The sequence below is a fragment of the Phocoena phocoena genome, chromosome 4, assembly GCF_963924675.1.
Source record: "Phocoena phocoena chromosome 4, mPhoPho1.1, whole genome shotgun sequence".
NCBI classification, from domain to species: Eukaryota; Metazoa; Chordata; class Mammalia; order Artiodactyla; family Phocoenidae; genus Phocoena; species Phocoena phocoena.
Genome location: NC_089222.1, coordinates 13,232,893 through 13,251,722, shown reverse-complemented (window position 1 = coordinate 13,251,722; position 18,830 = coordinate 13,232,893). Strand labels below are relative to the sequence as shown.

General features: G+C 36.7%; 1 protein-coding gene across 1 annotated transcript in view; it reads left to right on the top strand.

The window, feature by feature from the left end:
- The window catches only part of PIK3R4 (phosphoinositide-3-kinase regulatory subunit 4), a 72,307-nt gene that overhangs the window by 24,464 nt on the left and 29,013 nt on the right, over positions 1–18,830 (top strand). The window contains exons 7-11 of the mRNA XM_065876274.1: positions 5,223–5,368; positions 7,316–7,519; positions 14,224–14,425; positions 16,174–16,361; positions 17,139–17,349. Coding sequence (XP_065732346.1) covers positions 5,223–5,368; positions 7,316–7,519; positions 14,224–14,425; positions 16,174–16,361; positions 17,139–17,349 — 951 coding nt within the window. The remainder of the gene's footprint in view (positions 1–5,222; positions 5,369–7,315; positions 7,520–14,223; positions 14,426–16,173; positions 16,362–17,138; positions 17,350–18,830) is intronic.

The following is an 18,830-nucleotide window of genomic DNA, read 5'->3' as shown; positions in this document are numbered from 1 at the left end:
GAAATGGGAGAACTTTGGAGACAGATATCTTGAACAATTTTCTCCTCTTCCCCTATTTATATAAGTAATATTAGCATGAAATAGTATTTTTTTAATCATTTCTTATTTTTTAAATTTACTTTTTATTGAGGTAACATTGGTTTATAACATCATTTAAGTTTCATGTGTGCAACATTATATTTCTACTTCTGTACACACTACAGTGTGCTTACCACCAAAAATTTAGTTTCTGTCCATCATCATTCAGTTGATCCCCTTTACCCATTTTGCCCTCCTCCCTGCCCCTCCCCATCTGGTGACTATTACTCTGTCCTCTGTATATGCTTGCTTTGGTTTGGTTTAGTTCATTTATTTTACTTTTTTTGTTTGTTTGTTTTTTATATTCCACATATGAGTGAAATCATGGTATTTTTCTTTCTCAGTCTGACATATTTAACTTAGCGTAATACACTCAGGGTCCATCCACATTGTTGCAAATGGCAAGATTTCACCTTTTTTAATGGCTGAGTAATATTCCATTGCATATTTATACCACATCTTCATCCATTGATGGGCACTTAGGTTGCTCCTATATCTTGGCTATTGTAAATAAAGCTATGGTGAACATAGGGGTGCATGTATCTTTTTGAATTTGTATTTTCTTATTCTTTGGATAAATACCCCAAAATAGCTGGATCTTATGGTAGTTCTGAATGTCGAGAAATTTCCACTCTGTTTTCCATAGTGGCTGCACCAATTTACATTCCCACAGTATATGAGGTTTCCTTTTCTACACATCCTTTCCAACACTTACTATTTCTCATCTTTTTGATAATAGCCATTCTGACGGATGAGAGGTGATGGCTCATTGTAGTTTTGATTTGCATTTCCCTTATAATTAGTGATGGTGAACATCTTTTTATGTGTCTGCCAGCCAACTGTATGTCTTCTTTGGAAAGATGTTTGTTCAGCTCCTCTGCCCACTTTTTGTTTAGGTTGTTTGTTTTTTTGTTGTTGAGTTGTATGAGTTCTTTATATATATTGGACATTAACCCCTTATCAGATATATGACTTGCATATATCTTCTCCCACTCAGTAGGTTGTCTGTTTTGTTGATGGTTCCTTTTGCTGTGCAGAAGCTTTTTAGTTTGGTGTAGTCCCATTTATTTATTTTTGCTTTTGTTTCTTTTGCCCAAGGAGACATAGCTAGAAAGATTTTGGTAAGACTGATATCAGAGAGCATGCTGCTTATGTTTTCTTTTAGTGGTTGTGTGCTTTCAGGTCTTTAATTCATTTTGAGTTAATTTTTGTGTATGGTGAGAGATAGTGGTCTAGTTTCACTTTTTTGCATGTAGTTGTCCAGTTTTCCCAACACCATTTAAGAGACTGTCCTTTCTCCATTGTATGTTCTGTGCTCTTTTGTTGTCCACGTGTGGGTTTATTTCTGTCTGGATGATGATTTACCTATTGATGTAAGTGGGGTGTTAAAGCCCTTTCTGTTACTGTGTTGCTGTCAGTTTCTCCCTTTAGGTCTGTTAATAATTGTTTTGTATACTTTGGTGCTCCTATGTTAGGTGTATATATGTATATTAATCACTGTTATGTCTTTTCAATGAATCGTCCTGTTTATCATTATATACTGTCCATCTTTGTCTTTTGTTACCTTTTTTTGGCTTGAAGTCTATTTTACTTGATATGAGTTTGGCTACATTCCCTCTCTTTAGGCTGTAATTTGGAGTGTCATCTTCCATCCCTTCACTTTGATCCTGTGTCTGTCTGCAGAGCTGAGGTGAGTCTCCTGGAGGCAGCATATAGTTGGGTCTTGTTTTTAATCCATCTGGCCACTCTGTGTCTTTTGATTGGTGAAGTCAACCAATTTAAATTTAGGGTGATTATTGATAGATGAGGACTTAGTACTGCCATTTAATCTTTTGTTTTCTGGTTGCTCTATATCTTCATTGTTTCTTTTTCCTTGTGTTTCTGTTTGCCATTTTGGTTTGGTGGTTTTCTGTGATATTTTTCTCAGTTTCCTAATTTTTTTTTTTTTTTTTTTTGCGGTACGCGGGCCTCACATTGTTGTGGCCTTTCCTGTTGCGGAGCACAGGCTCCGGATGCGCAGGCTCAGCGGCCATGGCTCACGGGCCTAGCTGCTCTGCGGCATGTGGGATCTTCCCAGACTGGGACACGAACCCGTGTCACCTGCATTGGCAGGCAGACTCTCAACCACTGCGTCACCAGGGAAGCCCCCCTCATTTTTTTAATGTTTCCTGTCTCTGCTCTAGATTTACGTTTGTGGTTACCATGAGGTTTGTATAAAACATCGCATAGGTAAAATAATCCTTTTTCTACTGATGGCATCTTCATTTACCTCTGTGGGTTCTGTCCTTTTCCGCTTCCCTCTTTGTCATTTTGTTGTCTTAAACGATCCCTTTTATGTTGTGAGTTTGTTACCAAATTGAAGTAGCTATAGTTAGTTTTTCTGCTTTCCTCCCCCCTTTAACCTCCTTTATTATGCTATAATAAAGTGTTTAAAAACCTGTTCTCATAAAGAGTTGCTATTTTCTGAGTCTGTGTATTTATCACCTTACTCAAAGTTCTATTTACTTCTGCCTTTTTGTTTCTGGTAGATGGCAGGTCCAGTGTTGATGAACTCCCTCAGCTTTTGTTTGTCTGGGAAACTCTTTATTTCTCCTTCATATGTGAATGATAACTTTGCTGGCTAGAGTATTCTTGTGTCACAGTTTTTATCTTTCAATGTTTTGAGAATGTCATTCCATTCCCTCCTGCCTGTAGAGTTTCTGCTGAGAAATCTGCTGGTAGCCTGAGTGGGGTTCCTTTGTAGGTTACCTTTAAAATTCTTTCTTTGTCATTGATTTTTGACAATTTTAGTATAATATGTCTTGGAGAAGGTCTTTTTGCAGTGAGGTAATTAGGTGTTCTCTTAGCTTCATGGACTTGTATATCTGGTTCCTTCCCCAGGCTTGGGAAGTTCTCAGCTATTATTTCTTTAAATAAACTCTTCGTTTCCTTCTCCTTCTCTTCTCCCGGGATACCTATTAGCCTAATGTTGTCCTTCCTAAAGGAGTCTGATAGCTCTTGTAGAATTTCCTCAGTTTTTAAATATCTTATTTCTCTTTCTTCTTCTACTTTTAGATTTCTAGTTTTCTATCTTTGAGCTCACTAATTCTCTCTTCCATATGGTCTGCTCTATTTCCAGTGCTTTCTAATTGCATTCTCCAACTCGTTTATTGAGTTCTTCAGCTTCAGATTTCTGTTTGGTTCTTTTTTTGAGTTTTAGTCTCTTTGGTAAAGTGTACCTTCTGTTCATTAATTTTATTCCTGAGCTCATTGAACTGTCTCTGTGAGTTTTCTTGTAGCTCGTTGAGTTTCTTCATGACAGCTATTTGGAATTCTCTGTCAGATCTCAGTATTCTTTGACTTTAGTTTCTGGAGAATTTTCATTTCCTTTTTGTGGTACAGTGTTACTGTGGTTCTTCATGGTGCTTGATGAGTTATTCCTCTTCCTGTGCCTTTGAAGTAGTAAAAACCTTTCTACTTGATTGTAATGACTCAACAGGTTGGAAGTTAGAGGTCTTTCTCTTTGTTTTCCAGTAAGTGGCCCGACAGCACAGGTTTTTAATTTCTTTTACCTGAGCTGCCTCTGGTTATATTTGAGAGTCTACAATTTCCACCCTCCACTGCCTCTGTTAGAGGTGTCGCCCTGTGACCTCATTATTGCTTCTTGTGCCTCTGGTGTTGTTGGTGCTTTGCTGCTGCCAGTGTTGCTGGCGTCATTGCCTGGGGCACCAGGATAGTGAGCTCTCCTGCCACGTCCAGGATCCTCTGAGTCCCAGGCTCCACTGTCACAGGGTGAGGGGGAGGATGGGGTGGAGCTGGGATTGCATGGGCATCTCTGCCGTGTCTGGAATTGTAAGGTTCGAGGGCTTTGCTGCTGTGGGTGGAGGTGTGGGGGGCCAGAGTTGTGGGTGCCTCTGTGGCTGGAGGGATGGGGTCCCAGGCCCCACTGCTGTTGCTGCCCAGTTACCTGTGATTGCTGCTGTGGGGGAAGGGCAGAGTCATGTGTACACCTCCCCTGCTGCTACCATGTTCTCTGGGGCTGCAGGCTTAGCTGCCATGGTCAGAGGTCCAGGACTACAGTCACCACCTGTACTGTTCTCCTGGTTCTACCTCCTCTGTTTGTTCCAGTCCACCCACCTCTAGCTGTACAGATAAGTGGAATTCTCCTGCATCTGGTGTGTTGGGCAGAGGCACCTTTGTTGAGTTGTGGATGTTTTACTGGTTGTAGATAAAAGGGGAGACACAAAGGGAGCATCTCACTCCACCATGATGTTGACATCACTGTGATAATATTCTTATTTCTCTGTTAGCCTGAATTTCTTCTGAAATTTGTATACTCTAAATGCCGATGCTTTTACATCCTCAGAACAAGTACTTTTTTTTGCTTTTAGAAATTTGAATTTTTTTCTAAATCAGGTTAGTTTGGATGTTTGAATTTTATTCTAAATCTTACTTCTGTTAGTTGAATCATTGACTTTAGGTGTAGTACAGAAAATAGTTAAAATAAAAGCTGTGAAAAGATATTCATTTAATTTTCTTATATCTTAAACTCTTTAAGAATGGGCATCATATGTTTTCTGGCTTTTAGTTTCCATTCATAACGCCTTGTGAATGAATTTATGTGTACTGTATTTGATGTCATCAAATCTTTGCATTAAAAAGAATGTCAGTCAGGCGAAATCATTCCCTTAATTTAAGCTGTGGCTTGGAGGGGAAACAACTCAGTTTCTTTGTCCTTTATGTTGTAAATGGTATGTCCTTGGACTTTGTGGAGGTATTGGGTGGGGGAGTAATAGTTTGCTATATACTGTTGGGACTTTTTATGTCTCTCTCCAATAGTTTTTAACCTAGTCTTGTAAATGAGTATATGCCCACTGATCTTCAGCCCTGACTAAAAATATAACAATTTAAATCCTAAGAAAAGAGGTAGCTATTTTTACTCTTCTATGGTATTGCTGATATTTATGGTAGGAAATATTATAATAGCAGTATGTTCACTTGGTTCAGTTTAAGTCCCAGGATAATTGAGTATATGAAGGCAACCTGATAGTAACATTTGGTATAATCTCTTTATCAATTGTGTTATAAGGTGAAAATTTGTTTATCTTGATAGTGTGAGACTGTTTATGAACATCGTTTAATCCATACCTTTTTTTCCCTCTTAGCCCCTTTTCTGTGTCATCCCAATCTGTGGATACGCTACGGTGCTGTGGGATTTATCACAGTGGTAGCTCACCAAATAAGCACAGCTGATGTCTACTGCAAACTGATGCCTTACCTTGACCCATATATTACTCAACCAATAATACAGGTATGCATGTTCCAACTTGGAATCCATCTTCCCTCCAAACTGTGCCCCTTTAAAGAAAGGTTTAGAGAGTCCTATTTTTATTTAAAATTTTAAAGATTTAAATTGGGCTACAGCATTTTCACATTCCTTTCAAGCTAGTTAATGTTAATGGAACAAACACATTGGAAGGTGAGAGAAGTTCAAGAGACTTACATGTACATCATGTTGTACGTAATGCAGCACTCGGTAGTTCATCCTTTTTCCTTTTGTGCAGTGTTGTAAAGCATCTGGTATTAAGTGAAATATAGCAGAAACATATATTAATGGACCTGCTTTTGTTATAAAAGTATAACTTATTTCAGTCCAACTCCACATTTATAATAAATTTGAAAAAGGATTTTTCAGAAGTTTGTTTTTGGAGCACTAACTGGTTCTGTTTTTTTGTTTTTTTTTTTTTAAATCTAATGACTACCCCACCCCTCTTGTTCCCTCCCTCCCCCCGCTTACCAAGCAGTGTAGCACTTGATGATAAACTTTGGGTCTTTGGTTTGTACAAGGCAGTTATTTACCAGTTTGTCAGTGTTTATACCCTTCATTTTGCTGGACAGCCAACTATCAAAATAGATATTTAAATTGACTGGACTGTTGAGAGATGATTCTAGCTGTTAAAACATCCTAAAATGTCCTATTTTTTACTAAAACTCTAATTTTGCTTTTGCAAATTCCCATTCCTCTCTAGCTTTCTCTTACTTGTATAAGCCCCAGTGTGCCTTCCCTATGGTTGGAGAAAATGGCCTTGGATATCCTCTGCAAACAAGTGGCTTTGACTGCCTTCAATCCTTACTTTTCATAATAGATTAATCCAATTTGTGAAATCATCATTCTCTATTTCATAGAGTTTGTAGATTTTAAAATTTTTATCCCAAGAAAAGTTTATATATCCGTGAAAGATGGATAATATTGCTAGAAAATATGTCCCCCCTTTTTGAAGTTTATTAAGGCTTCCTTGGAAATCAGGTCTAGAGATTCCTACTACTTTGACTACATATTGTATTTAGAAGTTAGGCTCTTAAACTCATAACGAAAGAAAGAGAAAGTGTTTCTGGGATTGAAAATTGCATGTGTTTGTAATAACTTTTAGTTGTGGCTTACTAAAATAAATCTGATATATAAGTGGTTTGTTAGAAATCACCATTCTCTTTGTTTTCTCAGAAATTATTATTATTACTTTTTTCTTTTATCATTGTTTTATATTTTGAAAGGCCAGGCTCAGGAGTTGAGAGACTGATTATATGCTTCATAATTTTTACCTTTCTGCAGTTTGGATTAGACAAAAGATACCTTTTTATGCTGGTTTCTACTGGCCAACTTTCCAGGTAGTTAAATATATCTAAAGAAAGTCCTCTTGGTTACTGTTTAGTAATGCTCATCCTTTTTATTGTAAGTGCATTGGCAAGGAGAATATTCTTGGGGATTAAAAAAGGAGGTATTTTATGAACTCTGTGGAGAGAGTAAAGTTTTTTAGAAGTGGTTGAAGCTATTGGGAAAACCTGATGACTGAAGGGTGGCCCTGTGGCTGTTGAGCATCTTCTCTGGATCAGTACCTTTGGCTACTTGACCTGTGAACTGCAGGTACTTTTTAGATCTAGGAAGTCATCTGACATTTTGGGATCTAGAAAACTTGGGATCTAAACTTTTCTAGTCTGAGTATTTATTAGTAGTATTCAAGTATGATAGACACAGATGTCTACTCAGATGCTAACAATGAATGAAGAAATACCGTAGCTCTCTAAAGGTCACTGGTATTCTTTTTTCTTCTAAGCAAAAATTGCAGATATTGATATCTCCCATTTTCTTAGAAAATGAATATCTATGTTAACTTTACACAGGTTATGTATTTATTGAATTTGAAAACAGATGTACTCTATGTTGTATCTTTGGCTGATTCTTTTTATTTTTCTAATATAGATTGAAAGAAAACTTGTTCTACTCAGTGTTTTAAAAGAGCCAGTAAGTCGTTCTATATTTGATTATGCTTTGAGGTCTAAAGATATTACTAGCTTGTTCAGACATCTTCACATGCGTCAGAAGAAACGAAATGGGTCTCTTCCTGACTGCCCTCCACCTGAGGACCCTGCCATAGCACAGCTTCTGAAGAAATTGCTCTCACAGGTTGTACCACCTTTATGAAATCTTAACATTTAAATGCAAAATTTATAAAAACATTGAGGTATACATGTCACTCTTAAAAATACTTAAAAATATTTTGATTAAGTTGTATCATAACAAATGAGTAAATAAATCTGGCAAATATGCATTTGCTTTGGTATCTAAGACATATTATGATGATGATAAGCCATTGGATTGAGCTAAGTAAAGGAATCATGAGAGACCTAGTAAGTTTTTTTGTGATTACTGGCTATGTAAATGAGGGAAAGAGTAGGTATAACCTTAGATTTAAGTAATATTCTTGATTGCATTTCATATTTCATCAAAAATATAATGAAATTCAGTTAAAAGGAACATTACAAAACACAGATGCAATGCAGGAAAATCCTGGTTTATTTCAGTTCGAATTTAGAGAGTCTTCACTATGTGCAAACAGCTAAAATAACGGGTTTGTAATGCGTCTTAGATCGAATAAACCAGCAGTTTACTGCTATATCTTAAAAGTCTGTGAATTTGGATCCTTTTAACAAATCTCGTTAGAATTAGGAAGTGATCTTTTTCTTATGCTTGGCATTGGTAAGTCCTCTTTAGAAATATTAAATCTAGATTCAGCATCCTGTTTTAGGAGGGATGTGTGGATCCTGGAGAAGACAAGGTAGGAGTGAAACTGGTTAGAAATAAAGGCTATGGTTTCTGAATAAATGTTCTTTGAGACTTAAAGTGAATACTGAGGGACACCTGACTGTCCTTAAGTCTGCAGGACGTCTTGGTTAAGAGAATGAGTATCAGTCATTGTCTTGTCTAAGAGAAAAGAAGATGAGGAAATACTTCCATCGCAGAGAGCGAATTGGTCAGCTTTGGGCTGTAAATCCTTTCATGTATTGTACTTGTTACTGAATGTACAGTGCTGTTTGATGCCCAGACATTGGTTTGGGTAATTGAATGTTGGGATAGGCTTCTGTGGGAGGCTGGTCAATAACCATCTTGGTTCTTTTAGGTCTAAGTTTATCTGGAAACTAGAGCTGCCTCTGAATGTCCCTTCTAGGCCAGTGGTTCTATTTCCTATATTTCAGAGGACTTCCCTTTGATGTGACTTGAATCGCCAGAGAGCTTTTTCTTTGAGTTTTCTTTTAACATTGGCTTGTACATTAGATGTATTTTCCAGTTTATGGAAAATTGGGTATTAAATAACATTTTTCAGTTGTTTCTCCTGAGTAAGTAATCCTTAACAAGATTTCAGCATGCAGTAAAAACCACCCCAATTTAGATGTTTCTTTGAGCTTGGGTGGTGCGATTCTTTGTATTATTCTCTCTCCTGCAAATCCTGTATATTAAGTTGAAAGCTTCTATACTGAAGTTTTCTCTTCTTTGTAAGTCATTAGTTACTTCAGGGAGCCACTGCAGTTCCTAAAACTTGCTTTTCATCTTGCTGCGGGTGTCAGTTTTCCATTGCCATGGGTAAAAGGAGGGAGAGGGACGGGACAATTTCTATAGCCTTTCTACTTCCTGCTTCCTACTGCTCTTCTCTCAAACCCTCCCACCATTGCTGCTCCCTTGGTGCCAGCCCCCATCACTGGTGCCATGATGAAATCACTAAACCCACTGACTTGTATTCCTCTACGTGTCAGTGCTTGATGTATTCATTCATCTCTCATTTGTATGAGTGGAAAAGGAATATGGAATTCCCTGTTTTATGTTGTTTCTGTGAATAATAATCTTAGGAGACTCTTCAGGGACAGGAATACTCTTTATTAAGGTGTAGTTGCTGCTGGTGGAAGGAACAGCAGGCCAGAGTATCTGAGGTCCTCAGAAGTAACAGCACAACACTGGCTTCCGTTGTTTGAGTACATACAGTGAGTCTATACCTTCTATATTGTGTGACTGTCCTTGAAATAAGCTTGAACAATAGCACCATTTTATTAGATAAGAACACTGAAGCTCAGCAAGCCTAGTTAATTAACTTCCTGTGTGCACACAGTTCAGTAAGTTTCAAAGCTAACATTGGAACCTGAACCTGTCTTTACTCCACATGCCCCTCACTGTGCCACCTTGCCTCTCAGAATAAACAGAGGACAGGGAGCTAAAGCTGAAAGGCTTGCTTGAGTTTTATGTGGACTTAGGAAGAAGTCCTTGGGCGGCTCACCTCTTCCAGCCCTTTGCGAGCCCTTTCTCTGCCTTTCCTTCTTTTTGGTCCCTGACTACCGAGTTTCTTGGGATTACTAGAGGAGGCTTGGAGCCAGGGGGCGCTTTGGAGGTAGGAATTGAATCCTTTTCCTAAAGTCAGGGATACAGAGGGAAGAGGCATGTTTTTAGCCTCCGCAAGTGGGAATTCTGAAACCTCCTGCAGAATTTTTTTTTACTTGGGGTTCTGCGGTGCTCTTTAGTGTAGGACCACTTGAGGACACTTGAGATACAGTGTGAGTAAAATAGGCCTTTCCAGAGCAGCCTAGCATTGTTTCTGTGGTATGTTCAGAGCACCAGATAATAGACTTAAAGAACACTTTTGGAACATGTGGGAGTTGGAATCTGCCTATACTCCCGATTTTCAATAGGACTTACCATCTGGAGATGACAAATGGCAGGGCTGTTTTAGATTGATCTCATCTATGAGAGCTCCCTGGTTTTTTTTTCTTATTTATTAAATCAGACACTAATACAGAGTACAAAATGATTTCACTCCTTACTTTAAAAAATGACAAATACTTGACATATTAATCTTTTAAATATTTTTAATTAAAATTTTTTTGACTGGGTAGTATAGACACAAGGTGTAAAATTGAAAAGGTATATAAGAAGATATATAATAAAATGTAAGTATAATAAAATGTATAATAAAATATAAGTTTTCCTCTAACCTCTGACTCCTGGCCATCCATTTTGCATTCTTTGTTGATTGTGACTTTTATGCTGTTGGGTGCTGAATCCCTTTATACAGTTGGCCCTCTATATCCATGTGTTCCACATCCATGAATTCAACCAACTGTGGATCGAAAATATTAAAAAAAAAAACAACTCCAGAAAGTTCCAAAAAGCAAAACTTGAATTTGCCTCATGCTGGTAACTATTTACATAGTTGTATTTACAACTGTTTACATAGCATTTACATTGTTTTAGGTATTATAAGTTATCTAGAGATGATTTAAAGTATATAGGAGGATGTGTGTAGGTTCCATGCAAATACTACGCTGCCATTTTATATAAGGGACTTGAGCATCTGTGTATTTTGTTATCCACAGGGGTCCTGTGGATGGCTGTATAGTGTTAGATTTGTTCTACAGTTAAAATTACTTGGAATTGATTTGATCCTGTTAAGCCTTGTTATTGAGCTTTGTTAGGGCAGATCTAGAGCAACCTTGGGTCAGTGGCCAATTTAGCTTGACTCCTAAGGACTTGTGAGGACATGATGCTCTGTCTGGTGAGGTCTCTCATCTCTGGCTGGTAGGAACATGAGTGATCTCCAGCCCTGTGTGAGCTCTGGGATTGTTTGGCTTACTGCTTTCTGGTTGCCTTTCTCTGGTCCCAGGTGATCCTGTTCACACACAAGTAGTTCAGCACTCAGTGGAAGGCTGGAGGAGCCCTGACCATAGCTCTTGCTCTGTGCCGCGTCCCCCTTCTCCAGGTCTCTGCCCCACACATTTAGTCTTTTGGCTTCCTGGAACTCTGATTTGTCTCTTGAATGTGGCTTTATTGAATCCTATTTGAGTTCCATGGCCTGGAAACTCTTCACAGAGTAAGCTGGGACAGTCATAGGACTCATCTTTATCTTGGGGAATCACAGCCATGTGCTTCCTGTTTTCTAGTGTCTGAAAGTGTTTCATATTTTTTTCTCTGGTTTTAAAGTTGTTTAAAATGGGAGGGTAAATCTTGTCCCTGTTATACATCATGGCTGGAAGCAGAAGTCTGAAGGCACGTTAATGGACTCACATTAGCATTGCACTTTGCTGGGCTTGACCTCTGGTTAGAGCAGAATCTCCCAGCTTGTTTTGCTTTTTCAAGATTGTCTTGGCTGTCCTTTGTCCTTTGCATTTCCATATACATTTTCCAAATGATGTGTCCAAATATTTCACCTTGTCACTTCAATAAAAAAAATTGTTGGTATGTTGATTGAGATTGCATTGGAACCTATAGGAGAGAATCAGATCTTGACAGTGAGTCTTCCAGTCCATGAACATGGTACATGTCTTCATTTAATTAGATCTTTAATATATCACAATAATGTTTTATGGTTTACTTTGTAGAGCTTTATGCATCTTTAATTATAAATATTTTGGGTATTTGACTTTTAATGCTATTATAATTGGTATATTAAAAAATTGTTTTTGCAGCTGGTATATAGAAAAAAATTTGTTTCTGATCTTGTATCCAGCAACCTTGTCTGACTTAGCAATTCTAATAACTTGCTTATGTGCTTCTTTTGAGTTTGTACATTCACAGTCCTACCATGTGTGAATAGTAGTAACAATATTACTCATTTTTCCCCTATGTGAATCCTTTTGTTTTCCTTGCCTTATTTAAATGAGGAGGATCTTCAGTGTAGTGTAAATGGAATTTGTGATAGTGGGCATTCTTGTCTTGTTTCTCATCGCAGTGGGAAAATTCTCAACATTATACTATTTAGTGTGATGTTTGTTAATAGTTTTTTTGGTACAATCTTTTTATTAGATTAAGGAAATTCTCTTCTATTTCTGGCTTGCTAAGAGGATTATTGTGGAAGAATGTTAAATTTTATCAAATGTCTCTTCTTTATTGAGATCATTGCATGTTTTTTTTTTTATATTGTTAATGTGGTTAACTATACTGATTTTCCTATGTCATATCAACCTTTTATACCTAGATTTTTGGACTAATCACAACTTAAGCATATTATATTTATATTTAAATACACTTTTATTGTAAAATACATAAAAAATAATAAACTCAATTTAAATAATATAAAGTAATATAAATATTATGCAAAATGTTTTTTTGCAGTCTGGATTTCGTTTGCTGATACTTAGTTTTTTTTAATTTTTTTTATTTAGACTCATGAATGACTTGTCTTTCAGTTTTCCTTTCTTGTAATTGTCCTTGTCAGGGTTTTTTCTTTTTTTGATGGTGCACTTCTAACATTTTTTATTGAGATATAATTCACACACAATAAAATTCACTCTTTGAAAGTGTACAGTTCACTGGTTTTTAGTGTATTCACAAAGTTGTGAAACCATCACCACTGTCTAATTCCAGAGCATTTTCATCAGCTAAAAAGAAACCCCATTCCGGTTAGTTGTCATTTCTGCATTTGCTTCTCCCCCTGGCAACCAGTAAATCTACTTTGTGTTTCTTTGAATTTGCCTGTTTTGGATATTTCATGTAAATGGGATCGTACGATATGTGACTTTTGTGTCTGGCTGCTTTTGCTCTGCAAAATATGTTCAGATCTCCTCCATGGTTGGGGTATCTCTCCACTTCAGCCTTCATTATGGCCTTATGATGGCCTTCCCTTGTGTGGACTAAAGCAGAGCCTCCTTGTGAGCTGAAACATAGACTAAAAAAAAAGAGTAGAACTCTTACCACAGCTGTCAGATTGTCTAGGCAAATTTTAGGAGAAGTGTAAGTAAATGAATTTCAGGTTAATATTGGAAAATATTCAGTCAAGGATCCCTTATAATTATTGTATCACTACTTTAATGTTATTTTAAGAAACAAGGAATTTCTTAGCTTTCTGACTTTCTAGAGTTTATGTCCTCTTGTGCCAGCAGATTGTGACTATTATCTTAAACTCCAGTTTTAGAGGGATTTTATATCGAGGCCTTAGGGAATTGTCATTTTATTTTTTTTCGTTTGCATAATAAAAACATTCTAGAGGAGTCTGTGGATGGTTGGAAAGTTAAGAAAATGCAGAACTGTCCATGTACCAGAATATTTAAGTTGCACATTGAATTTGTTATTTAAATTAGTATTCTTTAGCTGTCAGGCAATTTGAAGTGTCTTGGGTGGATTAACTTATTAAAATTTGATAATAACCGTATGAGATGGGTGCTAGTAATTATCCTCATTTTATAGATAAATAGAGGTCCAGAGAAAGTGGGTAGCTTGCCCAGGGTCATACAGATTGTAAGTAATGGGGCTGGAATTTGAACCGAGGTAACCTGACTCCAGTCATTCTGTTACCCTGGAATGCTGGTGGGTGTGTTTCTTATATTTGCCTGACAGTCCCTGAGGTGTGCAGAATGCTTTATATATCAGAGTGCCTTCACAACAGTGTCACACTGCGTATTCTCAACACATCTAGGGACCAAGTTGAAGTACATACACTTTCTTTTGCTTCATATTATATTTCCAGAATTTTTGTTTAGATACTAAATGTTTGTTTATTCAAAGTTATATATTAAAGATCTGCTAGTTACCACACACTGTATTAAGTTCTTTGGAGATTTCAAAGATGAATTATATTTGAATGTCGCCTTTTAGAAAGAATGTTAAGATATAAATCATGATACAAGGTTGAAGATGCCACAATAAGGGAGAGTGTCTGGGAGATCAGAGTTATGAGATGTTGTTCTTTATTGATAAATTTCTGTTTCTCTTGCCTTTACTTGCTTCATTTTACCATTCTGACTCTGAAAGTTTAAACTGAGTGGTTTGACCCTTCAGCTGTTAGTCATTTTGAGGCCTGATATTACTTGCAAAAAAAAACCCCTAGGACATATGGTTTCATTTGGTTTTAGGGAATGACGGAGGAAGAGGAAGACAAACTCTTGGCACTGAAAGACTTCATGATGAAATCTAACAAAGCAAAGGCCAATATAGTGGACCAGAGCCATCTCCATGATAGTAGTCAGAAAGGTGTAATTGACCTGGCAGCCTTAGGCATAACTGGGAGACAAGTTGATCTTGTTAAAACCAAACAGGAACCAGATGACAAGCGAGGTTAGTACATTTATGTGTGTGTATGTTTACCTTGTTATTATTAGTTATTTCATAAGGCTAGTTTTAGCTGATTAGTAGTAAAACTAAAAAGTCACATTCCCCAGATACAGAACTTTCAAATATAGTGAGTGACTCCATTACATAGCGGGAAGATTTGGGGGAGGAAAAGTGGAGAAGTGGGCTAACAGTTAAGAAATTAAATAACCTTCCAAATTCACAGGTCTGTATGTGTCAGAGTCAGAATTCAAACCAAAGCCTAACTCCAAAGCCCTCCTTTTGCTTCTGTGGAAGTATATGATAGAAGGTGAAATTCTGTTTTTTAGTCCTTTAAACACCAACCCAAGGCCAATAGTCCATATGAAATGAGGTAAAGTTTCCTAGCTTGTTGCTAGTAGGTAACGCCCAGTGAATTGAAAAGAATAGTCTTGCAAAGGAGAGACTAGAGACACCGTCACCATTTGAAGTCTTGAGATTTAAAATTGTCGGCTTTTGTGACAGTGACATTGACTCTGTGTGAGGGTTTTAAGATCTCACGCATTCTTCCTTTAACCCTTTTTGGAGATACACTCACTTCCAAGCACATGGATCCCTCTATTTTAAGATCCCTTTATTCCAGTATCAGATTTTGAGGGCAGCTGACGAATTACATTTAAAAAAACTTCTAACTGCTGAACTTGGAATAAAGTATTTGCAACTTAATTATTAATGGTTTGCAGCCATAAAATGTAAAGTATTCATACAAGTTAATAAGAAAAACTGCAAGCATCCGAAAGAAAAATAGGGAAGGATTTGAACATACAAGTGATAGAAGAATAGAAATACACATGTTTGAAAGGTCAACAATTAAATGAATGCAAATAGAAATGAGATGCCATTCTCTGCCTATGTGATTAGCAAAGACTGATGCCTGTGTTAGCAAGGGGGCAGGGAAATGGGCATTTTCACTCACTGTTGGTGAGATTATAAATTGAACATATTCTTTTTTTTTTTTTTACTATTTGACTCACCATTGGAAATTTCTCATAGAAACGCTGACAGACATGTGAAGAAATATGTATAAGAATGTTCTCAGTGAAAAAGGAAATAATTGAAATGTCCATTAATAGGAGAATGGTTAAATGTTCAGGTGTATTAATTAATTAGGAGAAAAAGCAAGTTGTGAAACTGTATGTATTATTTAATTTTTGCAAAATAATATAGTAATGTATCATTCAACTTTATAGTTTATGAGGTTTACAAAGTTATGGGAGCAATTCATGCCAAAGTAAAGTTTTGGAATGCCAAAACTTTGTTACTTAGTGTACTTTTTATAATCAGAGTTTTTGAAAAAAGCGTTTCTCATCTATCTGTAGTCAGGAGGTGACCGTATTGCAATTGACTTTTTATTCTTTTTTTCCCCCCATGTAACTGATACTGGATATAGAGAGGTCATATTTAGCAGTGTGGTCAGTGACATTTGAAAAAGTTGTTTTTGTTGTTGGTTCTTCAGATAAAGTGGTTAGTTGAAATTGAGCTAGCCTTGGGAAACTAGGAAGCAATTAGGTCTAATTATTAACACTGTTGAAAGAGTGCGTCTGTCCATCTGCCCCAGAGATGAAATGAGAGCTAACAAGTTTATATGTAAATATAAATAAATTGGCCGTCATAAAGAACAAATAGCACATGAAGTCCATTGCTGTCCCCCTCCCCCCACAAAGAGCAATAAAAGCACATATTTGTTGTAGATTATTCTGAATCTTTTTTCATAGCTAGAAAACATGTAAAACAAGACTCAAATGTAAATGAAGAGTGGAAAAGCATGTTTGGGTCACTGGAACCACCAAGCATCCCACAGGCCCTACCTAAAGGGAGTGACCAGGAGGTGATTCAGGCTGGGAAGCCGCCTCGTTCCGAGTCCTCTGCTGGCATTTGTGCCCCTTTGTCGACTTCTCCACAGGTATCATCATCCAGGCAGTAGAGCACCTTTTGTCTTTGGATCCCGTTCTACTGTTTTGGATGTTTAAAGGCTGTGTACTGTACTGGAAAAATCAATACAGTGACTTGTCCTTTAGGGAGGATCTGTTTCTTTCTAAGAGAGGTTTATCTTTAACTTTATAGCTAAGGGGAGGTCTAGTATTGAAAGCACCAAAAAGGTCTCGTTTTAGAGTACTCACCAATAAAGTGGTCTGAAACTGTGGGTTGAAGATGTCATTATGAACTGTTATTCTAATTAGGCTGCAGTGAACCTTTAAAATCTTCTTATTCTTCTTCTAATATAACATAATTATATCTGTAAAATAGCAAAAATACTTCTGGGAAGAAAAGGCCCAAGTTTGTTCTGTGTGAGAAATGTCATCATGATTTTGATATATTTGAAGTAAGTTTGTAATTTGAGGTAACTCTTCCCTAGCCAATTATATTTTAATTGAAAAATATGAATTGAACCAACTGATAAATTAAAATTCTCTTCAGTTAAATTAATGAGGATTTTTGTTTAACATTATTGCTACACTGATAATTTTTTTAAAATATAGAGTCCTGGAACTTGTGGTTAAACTGCATTTAAACTAGACTTTCATTGAAAAAAATGTCCTTGTATTTAAATGGATTTAAAAATTGGTACATTAATAAGGACAGAAGGCTGGTGTAATGAATAGAGAGAACATGGGTGCATTTTTATCATCAAATACACTTTGCTTGTGACACAAATATGTATATTCTTTTTGTTTTGCAGGTTCCAGAAGTGACAAACGTCCAAAACAGAAAACCAACAATACAGGTTTTAAGTAGTACAATTTTACCGTCCACCTACCAGATTCGGATCACAACGTGTAAAACTGAGCTTCAGCAACTCATACAACAGAAACGGGAGCAGTGTAATGCCGAGAGGATAGCTAAGCAGATGATGGAAAATGCTGAGTGGGAGAGTAAACCGCCACCACCTGGTAAATGTGCCATTGATAGGTAGTTGTATTCCAGCCCAGGTGCCAGAGCCTGGAATCTGATGGAAGAAACTGATAATCAGTTACAAGGCAAAGGAAGTGGGAACAAAACTGTCACTTTGAAAGCCCACACGAAGAACCAATAAGTGAGAAATCCCAAGTCATTATTTGTGAAATTTGTATCTTCTTAGCTGTGGCAGTGCCTTTTAGGCCAGTAACCTACTGTTGTGTCCTGTCTGTGGTCCATGTTCCCCATTTAGAGTACTAGGTTTTACCTACCTGCTTAGTGTCATGCCACTTTCTCATTGAATGTCAGGCTTCTTAGAGTAAATTCTGGCTTTTTATTTCTGAAGGGTTTAATATTAATTTTATTTAAACAAAAAGGAAAAACATTTAGAAAATAATGGGTGCTTTAGAAAGAAAACAAAATCACTTATAACCATCACTCAGCAATCATGAACATTAAGATTTTGGGGAAAGCACTTCTGTATTCTGAGAAGATTTAGAAGAAACTTAGAGATATTTCAGATGAAAATTGTATCTCACTGTGTTAACAGACATGCCTAGTGTTATGTGGTGGAGCTAGTCTTTGATATTGGATTGGCAGATTTTAAAAAACATTTTAATGAGTTTCTGTATAGATTTTAATAATAAAAATGTAGCTTGAAAACTGAGAAGAAATGTATAGTGTGCTTATGTGTAGAGACTGAAAAGTCATGTGAATCCCCACGGGCTTCCATTGTGAACTCAGGGAAAATTCTGGTGGAGAGCAATGGTTTAAAGATTTTAGAAATATTATTAAGTGGTAAGTGGCATCTTTAGTCACATAATTTTTTTTAATGAAAATAAATATCCTGGAATGTTTAAGTTGTTTCTGTAATATAGTTCAATATGATTTACCAGCCCTGCTTTAAAAACAAAAAAAGTTGACCACACACTATTTTATGATAGAATCTGTCTTTATAAGTGGCATTTTAAAGTGGAGCTATACATTTAATTCAGTAATCCCAGAAAAGGTGTCAGATTTTGTGGTTCAGGAAATGTGCAGTGACTGTTGGGCTTCTGATTTTTTCTTTCCACACTTGAGTGGTTGTGTGAAATTGATTTTCTCTAGGGGGAAATGTTCAACCTAGCCTGCTAGATTATCTAGACTTCATGGCAAAGTGTTTTTGATTATTCTCAAATTCAGCATATCCTCCTTAGAAATCGCATTCAGCTGTTCTTTCCACACATTTGAGCTAGAGATCCAAGGGGAAACATTTTTCTATCGTTGAGTATGCCAGGTATGGCAATGGTCTTGGTTTCATTTTTGTTTCCTAGTAAAAGAAATAAGTTGATTTTAAAATGACTTCATTATTACTTAATTAGGCACAGTGCTGCTCCCAATACAGTATAATCTTCAGCATAGCTTTCTGTTTTGTTTTATTTTAAAATTGATTAATATTAAATATTATTAAATGTTATGCCTAATATAAAAGTTTATT